This window comes from Rhinatrema bivittatum, chromosome 12 (genome assembly GCF_901001135.1).
Source record: "Rhinatrema bivittatum chromosome 12, aRhiBiv1.1, whole genome shotgun sequence".
NCBI lineage: Eukaryota > Metazoa > Chordata > Amphibia > Gymnophiona > Rhinatrematidae > Rhinatrema > Rhinatrema bivittatum.
The window spans coordinates 76930027-76947176 of record NC_042626.1 but is presented as its reverse complement, the minus strand read 5'-3'; the positions used below and the strand labels follow the sequence as shown (position 1 = coordinate 76947176).

General features: G+C 44.1%; 1 protein-coding gene and 1 long non-coding RNA gene across 2 annotated transcripts in view; one reads left to right on the top strand and one right to left on the bottom strand.

The window, feature by feature from the left end:
• Window positions 1-496: 496 nt before the first annotated feature.
• Window positions 497-4113, top strand: LOC115074051. Its single transcript, XR_003852175.1, has 2 exons — window positions 497-704; window positions 894-4113. It is a non-coding gene; the product is annotated as an uncharacterized LOC115074051 (long non-coding RNA).
• A 106-nt stretch (window positions 4114-4219) lies between these two features.
• The window catches only part of FBXO47 (F-box protein 47), a 530190-nt gene continuing 517259 nt past the window's right edge, over window positions 4220-17150 (bottom strand). The window contains exon 11 of the mRNA XM_029573146.1: window positions 4220-4643. Coding sequence (XP_029429006.1) covers window positions 4531-4643 — 113 coding nt within the window. The 3' untranslated portion in view covers window positions 4220-4530. The remainder of the gene's footprint in view (window positions 4644-17150) is intronic.

The window sequence follows — 17150 nt, the reverse complement described above, 5'->3', positions numbered from 1 at the left end:
TTGCTCCATCTCCATCTGCTGGCAGGGGAGCATAAACTCACTCGTCCTGAGTCCATTTATCTACACGCTAGAAAATGGTCAATATTTTATGTGCATGCCACTGTACAAGATAAATATATCACTAAATAGGACAGAATGAGTGATTAGCAAAAAACATACAGGTAAAAACAAATAGCTGTGGAAGAGAGGGCGATGAGGTCTTCTTGGGTGATAACATTTTCCTATGGGTTATGTCTGAAGACAAGAGTGCTCTATTATTCTGTGGGCTTTCTGAAGTCTCATTCACCCCTTCCTTGGTCCCTGGTCCCGCTGTGAAAATGCTTTATATGCTGAGGAAAAGGGAATGTGAGAGGGGAATCATCTTTCCTTTTTCTCTCTCTCTGCAGTTGGGCATGGCTGTTTTGCTGTGAGAGATGGAAACCACTACCCCTGCAGCCTGAGCCTGGGATTGAGGCCACGCCTCCAGCTCTTCTTGCTACTGCAGTCAGAGCCTGGGATCCAGACAGCAGCTCCATTTCTTCTCATTCCTGCAGCCTGAGCTTGGGATCCAAGCAGCAGCTTCTTGTCCTTCCAAGATGCTGGATATTTTCATTCTGATGTTTTTTGCCATCATTGGTCTTATTCTTCTATCCTACATAATTTATATGCTATAATGACCATTAACTGATGCCAGGCCAGGCCTCCGGTAATGTCACATCCTCCAGGTAAATTTATGTTCTTGTTTGCTGTTTGTACCTAATTCTTCTGATTATTAAATGAATCTGGCTTTATGCTAGGAGAAGGAGGGCTAAACTGTAAGTTATCCATTAAACTGCATATTAGCAGGTAGCATTTCCTATTCAAAACATACTAATTTCATAGTAAATAACTTGTATTTTCTTTCTTCCCCATAGCTTATGCCAAGCAATGGCTGCCCTTGGCTCTCATCAGCCTTGCCAGGGTTACATGTTTTGGGGACATTTAACCCTTTCGGAGCAGTTGGGAAGTGAAGGTACAGGCACTGGAAGATGGACCTGGATGGAGGGCAAGAGCACTGTTAGGAGAGAGACATTAGGAATGCTGCAGCTAAATAATGGACATGGGAGATAACAAGTATCCTTGCAGTTATAGGTAGCGCTTTTATTTACTTCTCTTGCTTATAGGAGAGAGCACAGTGATCACCTTAATAATCCTGAAAGCTTTCATAGTCGAAATGCATTAGCCTCAACAATGTATCACCTCTACCCAACTACCGTACTGTTAGTTTTCTTTTAACTAATTTTTGGTGGGTTGATTAGTATTGCCTTTCTATCCAAGAAACTGCATCTGCACATTCCATCCACTCACATTAAAAATAGAAAAGCTGTATTTATAATGCTATCAAATATTACTGTTTGTTATACAAGGAGAAGACTACAGGTGCTGTCTGAGAACAGAAAAGCAATACTTAGACAGCCGTTTATCAAGTGTGGTTTCTTATTACCTTCCAGTTTCTTACAAGAGGAAAACAGACTTCATGTACCCATTTTGCAAAGAGGAAATGGTCAGGTGAAGGAAGAGAGGCAGCTGAGCTGACAGAGCTCAGCCCGCCTGTACTAATGTAGCATTTTGTATCTGTTACAGTTACAAGACTGAGCACCATAAAGTTTCTGAAAAGGATAACTAACAAATCCCTGACAGGCTCCAAACCTCTTTCTTGCCAAGGCAGTATTGCTATTTTACCATTTAAATACTTGCAAAATTCTTGTTACATGGCCTACTGCATGCACATTTATTTCAACACAAAGTAAGAGAACATTTTAAGTTCTATTTTTCAAATAAACGTCTATAAATAATATCAAATCCAGTGAGTTTATCAGTTCACAGATTAACCACTTTTTACATATTTTCACTGTGGACTTCAAATGAAGCAGGACTACGAGCATGAGAAAAATATATATTTTATATATTTTATTAATAATAAAATATTCATTAGTTAAATAACAAATTCAAATACATATTCTAGAGAGGTATAGTGGACTATCATAAATAGTTTAAATATAAAACACTTAACAGAATAAATACATTTTCTATTTGTATTTTGTTTTATGTACTTTAAAAAAACAGCAGTGATCTTAGAATGTTTTCATGCATAAAACACCCTTCTTGTACTTTTTATACCTAACACTGCTTTTTTTTTTTCTTATTTTGTTCTATTATTTTCGGGATCTGTTTATTTCCTTTGCTTGTTTACCAACTTGTCACCTGTTAGGCAGCAGTAACAGCAGTGCTAGCCTTTGCCTGCTGCCTGGAGCCAAATGAATGCTCCTTCTTGTCTATCTATGGTCTCTCTCTATGGGACAGGACACAGACTTCCCATCAAGAACCTGTCTGACCTTTCCATAAGCGAAGACTGAGCTTAGCTTGCTTGTTTGGTTTTTTTTATGTATACAATACATTGAATCTTGGGATTTGCAGTCTTGATTTCCCTAAAATACATATATCAAAATAAAATAGGCAGGACTACACATCCCAGAATTCAGAATGAAAAATAGGATTTATTCCCCTCCCCAGCCTATGGCAGTGAGCAGTACCAATGGAAAATGTAGGGCATGAACACTAAAAAAGCAGCCACTGGCACAGGAGGTGAGAGTAAATGACGTATCATTGAGCCCACCCACCAGCCTGCTCAATCTACATTTAACACTTTCTGGCACCTGCATTCAAAACTAAAAGGTTCACTATTGCCTGCTATCCTGATTCCTGGGATTCAGTTCGACATCACGGTTACATCTGATATGTTGGCCCTCTCCATATTATAAAATCTTTTAAAAAAACAACCCTTTCTAAATATGGACTTTAATACAAATGAGTAAAGTGTATCCATAGAAGATTTTTTCAGAATTATAAAATTAGGTTAAGCAGGAAGGTAAGATGCTTTTGGAATAGATGGGCTGGGGGCTAGTGAGCTGGTATTAGCAGTGGTGGCCTATCCATGCTTGGGGGACTCTCAAGGAAGTTAGAATGGGGATTAGACAAATCTTGATATTCCCACTATAGTTGTTACCACCTGTTTGGCTATGCTGTGCATGTTTTTCAACCTTCTAGTTACATAATTTTAACTGGCTGTCCACAGTGTGCTACATCATGATGGTGGTCCTTTCTTTACCAACATGTTGCAGTAGCAAACATAAGCAAATAGCAACATTTTAGTAGGAACTGTTCTGCCATGATGGGCCAATCATTTTGTTTCCATTTGCATATCCTTGCAGCTGTACTACAGTTGTAAGAAAAAGGTCATCAGGTTTTGAATTTGCTTTTTATCAACCTAGATTTTTTTTCTTTACCATAACCGCATTTCACTGAAAGAGTAGTCATCAAAGTCACTCCAAGGGCTCACAGAATGTCTATGATCTTCTAACGCATGGTGTAGCCAGTTATTAAAATTCCCTATAAGTTTAAAAGCTAAGCTAGAAATGGATAGGATTTTTCAGAATGAAACAGCATTAAGTTCTGTTATTCACATTGCAGCAACGGATCTGCAGAGTCTGCAAGCAGCATAACAGGAAGCTAGCAAACAACAAAATGCTACTTCTCATTTAGAAGCTAATAACAGCATGTACTAGAAACAGAACCACAATATTCATGAGCTGGTGCCGGGAGGCAGGGCTGCCTGAGTTCTTTAAAGTGCATTACATTCATTCATGCTAAAATTCTTAGTGGTCCAACAATTAGCAAAGTTAACAAAGCTTTGCCCAGCTTTGCTTGATTGTGTTGCTACAACCAAGCCAAGTCCCAGGAGCATGGAGTCTGTGACCCTACTGCAACAAGGGCCAGTATCAGGTGATTAATGACACCTGTTGACCAAACACATTACTGTGCATAAGCAACATGCAGCACAAACACTGTGCACAGTAGGTAGTCTCTGGGTTCACATATGCTCAAAGAACCCAAATTATCTTATGGTAAAAGACCATCAGATAAAAGAGGGTTCCATGCTGTATTTTTCCTTTATGTCTGACTATCGACCACCATTGCCAGTTTGGACAGTTCAGAGTAATCTTTTCCAACACTCATTTGCCACAGTGTTTAAATGTTCCAACTATAGATGGCATATAAAAAAAAGTTAAATAAATAAATAATGCAGTTCAGAGAGGTTTGGTGTATTGGGATGTTATTCTATCTATAAAAGCTTGTCTCTAACAGAACTACTGATAGAAAATTAAGCTGAAATAAGAAAATAACCCTAACATTCACTGCTTTTTCTAAATTTGTTCTTGCAGTGTCATGTACATTAGTGGTGGTACATAAATATGAAATTATTACAAATAAATCACAATTGCAGCTGTGATGTTCCAGCAGGCTGTTTTGTTGGACAGAGCCTGCTTAAACTTATAACTGTTTGGTCACTGGCGAGATTCCATTATCTGATTGAAAATAACTTTTTCTTGCTCAGTTTCTGATTACTGATCATCAGCTCTTTCTGCTCATGAGGGTGTGGGACCAATGCCCTCTCCTGTTTGTGCACAGAGATACAGCATGGTAACATGGACAAAGGTGACCCCTGAATTCTCAGGCAGTGGGACAGCTCATGGTCAGATACAGGATCTCTTTATGGAAATTAGCCTGCGCGTTCACCAGATGGAACAGGTTCAAAAAACTGCTGTCTTCCTCATCACGCTCCCCTGAAGATCAAAAAATAAAAGAAAAACCCAAATAAAAATATAAAATGAGAATGAAACCAAGAAAGCAGAGTTGCTTACCTGTAACAGGTGTTCTCCCAGGACAGCAGGATGTTAGTCCTCACATATGGGTGACATCATCAGGATGGAGCCCTATCACGGAACACTTTTGTCAAAGTTTCTAGAACTCTGACTGGCACACTGAGCATGCCCAGCATGGCACTAACCCTGCAGCCAGCAGGGGTCCCCCTTCAGTCTCGTTTGTAGCAAAACGTACGAGTGAAAAATAAAATAAGAAAACGTAAATGAACCCAACTCCGAGGGGTGGCGGGCGGGTTTCGTGAGGACTACCATCCTGCTGTCCTGGGAGAACACCTGTTACAGGTAAGCAACGCTGCTTTCTCCCAGGACAAGCAGGATGGTAGTCCTCACATATGGGTGAATAGCGAGCTACAGGATGACCGAGTAGAGTAAACCAAAACCACTCAACCACCTGCAACAGGCACAACAACAGGGGTGCTTTTGGGTATGAGGGCAGCCTGAATTTCACAGTGGGTCGCAGGAAGGAAGTTGGGTTATTACATTGGAAACAAATTACGTAGGACAGACTGGCCAAAGATGGAATCCTGCCTGCCAGCCTTGTCGAGACAATAATGAGCTGCAAAGGTGTGGAGAGAGCTCCATGTGGCAGCTCTACAGATGTCAGCAAGAGGTACAGAATGGAGGTGTGTTACTGACATTGCCATGGCTCTTACTGAATGCGCTTTCACGCGTCCCTGTAGCGGAAGGCCTGCTTGTTGGTAGCAGAAGGTAATACAGTCCGCCAGCCAGGTGGAAAGGGTCTGCTTGCCCACTGGAACGCCCAGTTTGGTCTTATCAAAGGAGATAAAAAGTTGGGTGGATTTCCTATGGGCTGTAGTGTGGTCCAAATAAAAAGCGAGCACACGTTTACAGTCCAAGGCCCGCTCACCTGGGTGTGAGGTTTTGGAAAAAATGTGGGTAGTATTATGGATTGATTTAAATGGAAATTTGACACTACCTTTGGCAAAAATTTAGGGTGAGTGTGGAGTACCACACGATCGTGGAGAAATTTTGTATAAGGTGGGTATGTTGCCAGCGCCTGTAGCTCACTGACTCTGCAAGCCAATGTCAAAGCAAGTAGAAAGAGCACTTTCCAAGTGAGATGACGTAGCTCGCAGGAGTGCAGGGGCTCGAATGGAGGTCGCATGAGCCGTGCTAGTACAACATTGAGTTCCCATGCTGGAACTGGAGGACGCAGTGAAGGCTTCAGTTGTAGCAAGCCTCTCATAAAGCACCCTACAAGGGGTTGCGTCGAGATTGGGGCATCTCCTATACCTTTGTGGTAAGCGGCTATGGTGCTGACATGCACTCAGATGGAGGAAGTTTGTAGGCCAGACTCCGAGAGGTACCAGAGGTAGTCCAGGAACCTTGTTGTGGGGCAGGAAAAGGGATCTATTTCCTTTGTCGTGCACCACAAGAAAAATCTTTTCCATTTGGAACAATAAGATTTCCTAGTAGAAGGCTTTTGTGAAGCTATGAGGACCTGGGACACGTTGTCAGAAAGGTTAAGGGTTTGTAGTATCAACCTTTCAACATCCATGCTGTCAGAGACAGGGAGTGGAGGTTAGGATGACGCAACAGCCCATTGTTCTGCGTTATTAGAGTTGGATCTGTGCCCAGGCGAATTGGTTGCTGTACTGAGAGGTCGCGTAGGATGGGAAACCAAACCTGCCGTGGTTAGTGAGGGGATATGAGGATTATTGTGCCCCAGTCCTGCTGTAACTTCACGAGAGTCTTGCTGATGAGTGGAAGTGGAGGGTAGGCATATAGAAGACCCGTTGTCCACGAGTGGGCGAAGGCATCCCTTGATGGTATCTTGTGGCTGCAATGTAGAGAGTAGAAATTGTCCATTTTGCAGTTGTGAATTGACGCAAAGAGGTCTATCTATTTATTTATTTATTTAATATACCGACATTCGATCGAGATATCACATCGGTTTCCAGATAACTAAAAGAATAGGGTGGTAACAGCCCTATTTTACATTATAACATTGTAATAAATATAACAAATTATAACATTGTAATAAATATAACAAATTATGACAGAAATAACAGGATTACATGGAATATTTGATTATAGTATATAACATATGTACATAAAATGACTTGTTGATGAGGATAATTTATGGTTAAGGATGGCAGGGAGGGTTGAAAGGGGGAGGAGGGGGAGATGGGGATAGGTGGGAGGAAGGTAGTGAAAGGGGGGGAAGAGGGTGACGCGAGATGCTTGTGTAGGGGGCGTGGTGTGTTGCATTTGGGCAGGTTACGTGTCAGGTGGGAAAGCTTTTAAGAACAGCCATGTTTTGAGGTGTTTTTTGAAGACTTGTAATGAAGGTTCATTTCTGAGACAGGTAGGGAGGGAGTTCCATAAGGTGGGGCCCGCTATTGTTATGGCTCGTTTGCGGGTGACGTTGAGGTGTGCAGATTTGAGATTGGGGACGGCTAGGAGGCCAGTGTTGGTGAATCTGAGAGTTCTTTGTGTGGGGTAAGGATGTATTCCGTTGTTTAGCCAGTTCATATTGTTGTTGTTTATTTTTTTGTGCATGAGGGTGAGGGTTTTATATTGGATTCTTTGTGTAATGGGTAGCCAGTGGAGTTCTTTGAGAGTGGGTGTGATGTGGGAGGATTTTTTGTTGTTAGAGATGATTCTGGCGGCAGCGTTCTGTAGAACTTGGAGGGGTTTGATGTGGATTTCTGGTAGGCCGAGGAGGAGGGAGTTGCAGTAGTCAAGCTTTGAGAAGATAATTGATTGAAGGACTGTTCGGAAATCGTGCTCTTGGAGGAGGGGTTTGAGTTTTTTTAGTGTCTGAAGTTTGAAGAATCCATCCTTGATTGTATTGGAGATGTGTCGTTTAAAGTTGAGTTGGCTGTCGATTGTTACGCCTAGGTTTCTTGTGGATGGCGTGAGTGAGATTTGTGGCACTCCCGGGTTGGTTGAGGTTCCTGGGTGGTCAGAGGGGGTGCACTTGAGTGGATAAGAGGGACGGTCATCGTGGATGTGGATGATTTCTGTTTTGGCTTGGTTGAGGCATAGTGATAATTGAGATAGCAAGTGGGATAAATTTGAGCTGAGTTTGTTCCATTTTTCCATGGTGAGTTGAATGGACTTGTTTATGGGGAGTAATATTTGTATGTCGTCTGCATAGATGAAGTAGGTGAGGTTTGCCTCTGAAAGGTATTTGCATAGTGGGATGAGGTAAATGTTAAAGAGTGTTGAGGATAGGGAAGAACCTTGTGGGACTCCATGAGTGAGGGGCACTAATGGAGTCCCACAAGGTCTATGTGCGGGCGGTCCCACTAGTGGAAAATTCGGTTCGCTACAGTGGGATCTAGGGACTATTTGCGGAGGTGAAAGGTCCGGCTGAGATTGTCCGCCATCACATTGTCCACACCTGCCAGGTAGGTTGCTCTCAGTAGCATGGAATGGGAGAGAGCCCAGGCCCAGATCTGTGCCGCCTCCTGGCATAGCAGATAAGAGCCTGTGCCTCCTTGCTTGTTGAGGTACCACATTGCTACCTAGTTGTCCGTTTGAATTAGGATTACCTTGTTGGACAGGCAATGCTGAAAAGCGAATAGGGCAAAATGTATCGCTCGGAGCTCCAGAAAATTTATCTGGTGCTTTGCTTCCGCTGTGGTCCAGGTTCCCTGGGTTTGCAGGTGGTTGACATGGGCTCCCCAACCCAGATTGGAGGCATCTGTGGTTAATGTAATCTGAGGATACGGGGGTTGAAAGGGTAGTTCTATTTGAAGATTGGACTCCTGCATCCACCAAACTAGCGAGAGTCGTAGCTGGTTGTGACGTGGACAATGTGGGACAAAGGTTGGTGTGAGTGGGACCACTGGGATTTAAGTCCATTGTGTTACTCTTATGGCTAGTCGAGCCATTGGAGTAATGTGAACCATGGATGCCATGTGACCTAGTAAGGTTAGCGGTGACAAGCTGTGGTGGTTCGGCGAGTCTGTACTGCTTTGGCCAAGGTTGACAATGTGCGTGCTCGGTCTTTTGGGAGGAACGCTTTGGCTTGAATGGTGTTTAGATTTGCTCCGATAAATGAGAGGGTGCGTGATGGAGTCAGATTTTACTTGGGAATTGTATATAAGAAACCCCAAGGATTGTAGCAGGCTGATGGTAAAATGGAGGGATTGAAGTACTACCTCCTTGGATGGACCTCTGAGTAGCCAATCGTCTAGATACGGATAGACGTGGATGCTGCGTTGTTGCAGGTAAGCTGCTACTACTGCCAGGCATTTCGTAAACACACGGGGTGCTGACGCTAGGCCGAACGGTAGCACTTGGTATTGGAAATGCCTGTGGCCGACTAAGAATCTGAGGTATTTTCGATGAGGAGGGGTTATGGTTATGTGGGCATATGCTTCCTAAAGATCTAGAGAGCAGAGCCAATCTCCCTGTTGTAGCAGAGGGAGTATGGTGCCCAAGGTTGCCATTCTGAACTTTTCCTTGCGGAGATGTTTGTTTAGGGCACAAAGGTCAGTATAGGACAAACGCCACCTGACTTTTTTGGAATTAGAAAATAGCGAGAGTAGAACCCTATCCCTTGTTGCAGTCGAGGAACCGGTTCCACGGCATTGGACTGCAGAAGGGTGGAGAGTTCTGCCTCGAGGAGTGGAGTATTGTCGGTTAGACTCCATGCCGGACGTGGTGGAAAGTCCAGTGGTAACGTAAGGAAGTTTAGATGGTAACCATGGGCAACCACAGAAAGGACCCATTGATCCATTGTAATTCTGTGCCATATGTTGGCAAAGTGGCACAAGCGGCCTCCACAGGAAATTTTGTTGGAGGCGAGAATCGACTGCTGCTCTCTAGAAGTGAGTCAAAACCGCAATGCAGGACTAGTCTGGGGAGCTGGCTGGGCTTTTGGAAGCCTGTGCTGATGAGGCTGACCTCTTTGAGAAGGTCAGGTTGGATGGACCCAGGATGGAGGAGGGTAATACCTACAGGTTTTATAGGTTAGCCTCCTAGGTTCTCGTCTAAACGGCCTTTTGGTGGTAGACAAGAAGTCAGATGGAACAGTAGATAGTTGGCGCAATGTCTCATGATGGTTTTTGAGTTGCACAACTGCTTCCTGAATTTTCTCTCCAAACAAATTGTCCCCTATGCATGGAAGGTCTGCTAATCTGTCCTGGACTTCTTGACGTAAGTCTGAATATTTCAGCCATGCCCAGAATCTGGCACTTATACCTGCTGCTGACACTCTGGAGGCAGTCTCGAAGATATCATAGGTCGATCTGATTTCATGTTTTCCAGCATCAAGGCCCTTCTGGAGGATGGAATTCAATCCCTCTTGAAACTTCTTTGGCAAGGATTTGGAGAAATCCTGAACTTGTTTCCAGAGGTTTCTAGAGTATTGTGTCATGTATAGCTGGTAGGCTGCTATACATGCCATCAACATAGAACCCTGGAACATGTATTTTCCAGGATTTTCCAGGAGGGGCAGAAGAATGAGGTCGGGTTCTCTTAGCTTTCTTCTGAGTGGATTCAGCCACTATGGAGTGGTGAGGAAGCTGGCTCTTCTGAAATCCTGGAGCTGATTGAACAAGGTAGGAGGCATCAGTTTTCCTGTTCACTGGTGGAACTGTACCTGGGTGTTCCCAAGTACGGTGTAACAGGTCAAGCAGAACTTCATGGACTGGAATTGCCATCACTTCTTTGGGGGCATCCACGAATTGCAGAACTTCCAGCATTCTATGCCTGGCATCCTCTTCAGTTTGCAGCTTAAAAGGGTTGTTTTCAGACATTTCCTTTATAAAGCTGGCAAACGATAGGTCCTCTGGAGGGGAGCAACGTCTTTCTTCTGGAGGTGAACACTCTGATAGGATGTCTTTCCGATGGAGGCAAAATCCTTAATCCAGCTGGATCAGGAGGTGGCACCGATGGAATCAGTGGAGGCACCAAAATAGGTGGAGGCGGCACCGAGGCTGATGGAGGCACCGATGGCACTGGTGTTTTTGATGGTCGTCAGGGTGGAAGTATACTCAATGGCCCCGGAATCAGGTCCGGCATCGAGGGATCTCGCTCTTCATTGTCCGACGACAGAGAAATCGGGGTCGATGCCGGTGGAGGAATCGATGGTTTCGGAGGCATCACTGGTCCGGAAGGTGTGGGCACCGATGGAAGTGCGCCGATAAGGGTGTCTAGCCTTTCGAGGAGTGGAGCCAACATCGTAGGCACCGGGTCAGGCCTCAGCATGGGAGTCGGTGCTGGTGGCGATTGAAATTCTCAAAGCGCTTGTAGGACTGCCTCTAGGTCCATCCGGTCCAATTCCTCCCGGAAGGCTGGTGTTGGTAACACAGCTGCCAGGGTTGGAGGCTCCATAGGTACTGCTGGAGGGTCCACATTGCAGGTGGGGAACGCCTGTGTCATGGGTCCAGAGGAGGATGGGGGCTCCTCTCCCAGGGACTTTTTGGTCGGTGGTTCCAACGATGTCGATGGTTTGTCGGTGCCCGCTCCAGAAGAACAATCTCATCGATGTCGATGACGGTGTTTTTCTTGGTGCTCAACCCGGTCCTTCTCTGGCGCCGAGGACAATGTGGAGGCTTTTGAACATGACGATGCCGGTGATGGCCATTCCCCGGCGTCCCGATGCTGAGACGTCGATGGAGATGGAGTCTAATATGAAGACGGCTTCCGACTTGGTGCACACTTGGCCAGAGTACACGGGGACGAGCGCTTAGATTTAAATAGGTGTTCCATTTTTTCTAAGCGGGCCTGGCGGCCTTTCGGTGTCATTTGGGCACAACTGGTGCAGAGTTGGACGTCGTGGGAAGGCCCCAAGCATAAGATGCAGATGTCATGAGGGTCCGTAATGGACATAGTCCTTGGACACTCGGGGCACTTCCGAAAACCGGTCGCCATTTTTTGAAAAAAATAAGCGCGGCGTGTGATCGGTGGACATCGGGCACCGATGAGAGCATCGTTGGGAACTGACTGCAAAGCTCAAGGTAAAAACTTACCGGTGTTAGCGGAGGTCGATGGTCGATGGGGGACTCCGGGACGGGGAAAAAGTTTTGAAATTTTTAAGAAAAGTTCCGTGAGGAAAAATGTGAGAAATTCTCACAGAGCTCCTGAGAACCGTGAGGCAACTGCTGCACGGACAAAAAGAGACTGAAGGGAGACCCTTGCTGGATGCAGGGTTAGTGGCATGCTGGGCATGCTCAGTGTGCCAGTCAAAGTTCTAGAAACTTTGACAAAAATGTTCCGTGATAGGGCTCCATCCTGATGATGTCACCCATATGTGAGGACTACCATCCTGCTTGTCCTGGGAGAAAAGCTAATGTTCTCATTTTCAATATTAGAAGCTCTTAGGTTTCTGAGAGCTTGCACCTCAATTCTGGGAGAAATTAAAAATCCACGCTCATGTGTTTCCTGATGCATTGTGGGATTGCTCAGCTGGATCAGCTGTTAAAACAGAAAAGTCAAGCACAAGCAAAGAATTTATGTTTGTAAGGTGAGCTATCAAGTTCATAAAAAAAAGCCACAACTTTCTCTGTTGGTGAATAACACCATGAAAAAGCTGTTGAATAATTTGGTTTGAAAAGGCAAAAAAGGCTTCAGAGTATATTTGTGTTTAGTTTTTCTCGCAGTTTTTGACTTGGATCTCTTATTTGAGGACTCATGGGACACTGAATGGTTTTATTTTTTTTCTTTGGCAATTATGTTATTTGTGATAGTTCAATGTAATTTCAATTTCTAGAGTGTTTTTTCTAGGATTAAAAAAGTTTGTAAATACAAAGTTAAAATACAGGATTCATAGATATTAAAAAACTCATTTTTCAAGCCATACCCATTTTCTTGCCATGCTCAGGAATAAAGGTTAACAAATAAAAACAAAAAACAAAAAAAAATGTATTAGGTGATACCTTTTTATTGATGAATCATTAAAAGCATTCCAATGATAGTGTGAAAGGGACAGGAGAGTGCTGATGAGTGATCAGAAGGTGACAGGCAGTATAATTTTATGGCCTGTAATGAGTTAATTGTCAATTCTACAGTGTCTAATCATTTTTACTTGAAAAATATTAAATTAATCCAATAAAAAAGCATCACCAAATGAGGCAATACCACCCACTGCTGTTGTTCCTCCTGCATGGTGCAGCTGCTTTCACTGCATCTGAGTCTGGTTTTCTTGCTGACCTGGAGCTGCTTTCGACATGATCCTCTCACCTCTCTGAACCAAGAAACATTAGGCCTACAGAGCCTCGGGACAGTGTCCTTCTGTGATCTGTTTTTCTCCAACTGAGATCTCTTAAAAATATTCTTCCTTCTCATCAGGAATCTCACACACTGATGATGATGTATAGGAAGGCCTAGTACCAGGACATGCATCACGTCCTGTATGACATCCGGGCCATCTAGGATTCCATGCCAAAGGTGTCAGTCCACCTGCACATGTATCTTCTGCAGGCAGGAAAACTGTCTTGCAGTCAAACTTATCCTCTGCATCTGGAAGATGAAGTGTCCCTTGCCAATGTCAGAGCCATGGAGGAGATGAACAATGATGTGGGCTGCTACTGGCTTATCAGGAGTTTTGTGAGTACTGAATACTAAATATAGCTGCTAAAGGCATTTGAGCATTACTTTAACCTTGAAGAGAGCAGATTCCTGGCCTACCTTTTTTATAGTAAGCAGGCTACAATACGACTTCTGGTTCAACAAGTTTACCTGAATTTAGCTTACACAGGATATGGGACAAAGTTATAGTTTTGGTTGCAGTGGAGATCTTGTTGAACTTGTAATTGAAAATAATGGCCCTAAACCATGCAATGAGAAATTACTGCTTACCTGATAATTTCCTTTTCTTTAGGATAGCAGATGAATCCAGAACAAGTGGGTTTTGCACCTCTACCAGCAGATGGAGACAGAGCAAACTGACGTCACAGTATATATACCCCGGCAGTGACATCAGCCTGCCAGTATTCTCTTCAAAAGCAACTGTGGACAGACTAGCAAAACTTGATTAAAAAAAGATAAACATTTCAATACTTGGCAAACAGGCAACATTGAGCTCAGACTGGACTAATCCCTGTAACACGTGGCCATGGAGGAGGACCACACTACAGTCAGCAGCCAAGGGAAGGAAGCTGGATTCATCTGAGTGTCCTAAAGAAAAGAAAATTATCAGGTAAGTAGTAATTTTTAATTTCTTAGCATGCAGTCAGATGAATCCAGAACAAGTGGGATGTATCCAAGCTACTCCCAAATGGGGTGAAAGGCTGCCCGCAATCCAATCAAAACCGTACATGCAAAGGCTGCGTCCACCCGGGCTTGCACATCCAGACGATAATACCTGAAAAAAGTGTGTAACGAGGACCATGTCGTAGCTCAGCAAATGTCAACAGGAGACAACAATTTCACTTCCATCCATGACACTGCCTGAGCACTAGTGGAATGAGCCCTGAACTGACTAGGTAACTGCTTCCCAGCATCAACATATGCAGCTGTAGCTACCTCCTTAATCCAGCGAGCTATGGTAGCCTGCAAGGCTGGCTCTCCCTGCCTAATATTGCTGTGAAAGACAAGCAGGCGATCCGTCTTCTGTAAGGCTTAATGACCTCCAGATACCTGACAATATGTCTCTTGACATCCAAGGATCGCAACAGACGATACACCTCTATATCTCTCTCTCTTTCTAGAGACGGCAGGAAGATGGACTAATTCAAGAGAAAGTCAGTGACCACCTTCGGTAAAAAAGAAGGAAGTATGTAGCTGTCACCTGGAGGAAAGGCTGCCACCCAGAGGAAAGGCTCCTGGCAAGACAAGGCCTGCAATTCAGAAAGCCTACGTCAGTAACCGCAAGGGTATGCAGCGGACTAATCGTAGGACCCACCAAGAAATCCAACACCAAATTAAGACTCCATGAGGGCACCGGACACCGCAAAGGAGGACAAGGATGTTTCACTCCTTACAGGAAATGGGCCACATCAGGATGAGCCGACAAGGAACTTCCATTCACCTGACCCCTAAATCAGGCGAAGGCTGCTACTTGTACCTTTAAGCAATTGAGGGCCAAGCCTTTATTCAAGCCATCCTGCAAAAAATTCCAAAATGAATGGGATTTTGGCCGAACAAGGAAGAGTACCTCGATCTTCACACCAGGCCTGAAACACTTGTCAAACCCGCACATAGGCCGCACATAGGATAATTTTCGAGCTCTTAGCAAGGTGGAAAACACTGCTGCCTAGTATCCATGTTTCAGCAAGCAAGCCCTTTCAAGGGCCATACATCATCCATTGTACCTTAAGACTGGAGGGTAGCTAATGTAACCCCAATATTTAAAAAGGGCTCCAGGGGCAATCCGGAAAACTACAGATCAGTTAGCCTGACTTCAGTGCCAGGAAAAATAGTGGAAAGTGTTCTAAAGATCAAAATCACAGAACATATAGAAAGACATGGTTTATTGGAACATAGTCAGCATGGTTTTACCCAAGGCAAGTCTTGCCTCACAAATCTGTTTCACTTTTTTTGAAGGAGATAATAAACATGTGGATAAAGGTGAACCGGTAGATGTAGTGTATTTGGATTTTCAGAAGGCATTTGATAAAGTTCCTTATGAGAGGCTTCTAGGAAAAGTAAAAAGTCATGGGATAGGTGGCAATGTCCTTTCGTGGATTACAAACTGGCTAAAAGAAAGGAAAGAGCGGTTTTAAGTGGTGTACCGCAAGGATCGGTGTTGGGACCGGTCCTGTTCAATATCTTTGTGAGCGACATTGCAGACGGGATAGAAGGTAAGGTTTGTCTTTTTGCGGACGACACTAAGATCTGCAACAGAGTGGACACGCCGGAAGGAGTGGAGAGAATGAGACGGGATTTAAGGAAACTGGAAGAGTGGTCGAAGATATGGCAGCTGAGATTCAATGCCAAGACGTGCAAAGTCATGCATATGGGGAGAGGAAATCCAAATGAACTGTATTTGATGGGGGGGGGGGGGGGGGAGGAAAGGCTGATGTGCACGGAGCAGGAGAGAGACCTTGGGGTTATAGTGTCTAATGATATGAAGTCTGTGAAACAATGCGACAAGGTGATAGCAAAAGCCAGAAGAATGCTGGGCTGCATAGAGAGAGGAATATCGAGTAAGAAAAGGGAAGTGATTATCCCCCCAGTACTCCAGGTGAGGCCTCACCTGGAGTACTGTGTTCAGTTCTGGAGACCGTATCTACAAAGAGACAGAGACAAGATTGAAGCGGTACAGAGAAGGGCGACCAGAAAGGTGGAGGGTCTTCATCGGATGTCATACGAGGAGAGATTGAAGAATCTAAATATGTACACCCTGGAGGAAAGGAGGAGCAGGGGTGATATGATTCAGACTTTCAGATACTTGAAAAACTTTAACAATCCAAAGACAACGACAAACCTTTTCCGTCAGAAAAAAATCAGCAGAACCAGAGGTCACGAGCTGAAGCTGCAAGGAGGAAGACTAAGAACCAATGTCAGTAAGTGTTTCTTCACGGAAAGAGTGGTGGATGCCTGGAATGCCCTTCCGGAGGAAGTGGTGAAGTCCAAAACTGTGAAGGACTTCAAAGAGGCGTGGGATAAACACTGTGGATCCATCAGGTCTAGAGGATGCGTATAAAGAGGAGGCAGCAAAACACTGCACGGAGCAGCAGTAGCCACGGAGGCATTCACAGAGTCGGATGCCAGTGGCCAGTGGTTGGTGTTCCACCTTCATGGAGCGGAAGGATGGAGGGCTGCCATCTCCAAATTAAAAAAAAACAAAAAAACAGGGGTGGGTTCATGAGCTATAGGTATTACCAATTTTTATTTATTTATTTATTTAAAGACTTTTATATACAGAAGATTATGTACTAGTACATATTGCTTCGGTTTACAGATAACCAGCATTAGAATTACCATATACATGGTGTACATAGAACAGTAAACAATCAACGGTGCACAGTTAATAAATAAGGTATACATTAAACAAGGAGTATTATGAATTAAGCATTAGATTTTTACAGAGAACAAATAATGAATGAGTATACATTGAACATGGCGTAATATACAAGTGAAACATTAATATGTTTGTTACATTATAGGTAGTGTGGTACTTTATTGGTAGCATGGGAATTTAAGTGAAGGCTTCAGTGAAGAGCCAGGTTTTCAGTTTCTTCTTGAATGTCTGCAGGCATGGTTCTAAGCACAGGTCCGAAGGCAGATTGTTCCAGTGATTGGAACCAGCAATCGAGAAGGCATGTTTCTTCATTGAGGACTTAGCAGGGGGTACATAAAGGGTGCCTAAATACATTGTTCTAATGGGTCTGGAGGCTGATTGAGATCGGAGAGGGCAAGTTAATTCGAGTGTAGTTTGTGAGTGGATGGTTTTGTGTATTATAGTTAGCACTTTGTATATAATTCTGAACTTAATGGGGAGCCAGTGAAGGCTCTTAAGTATAGGAGTGATGTGTTCACCTCTGC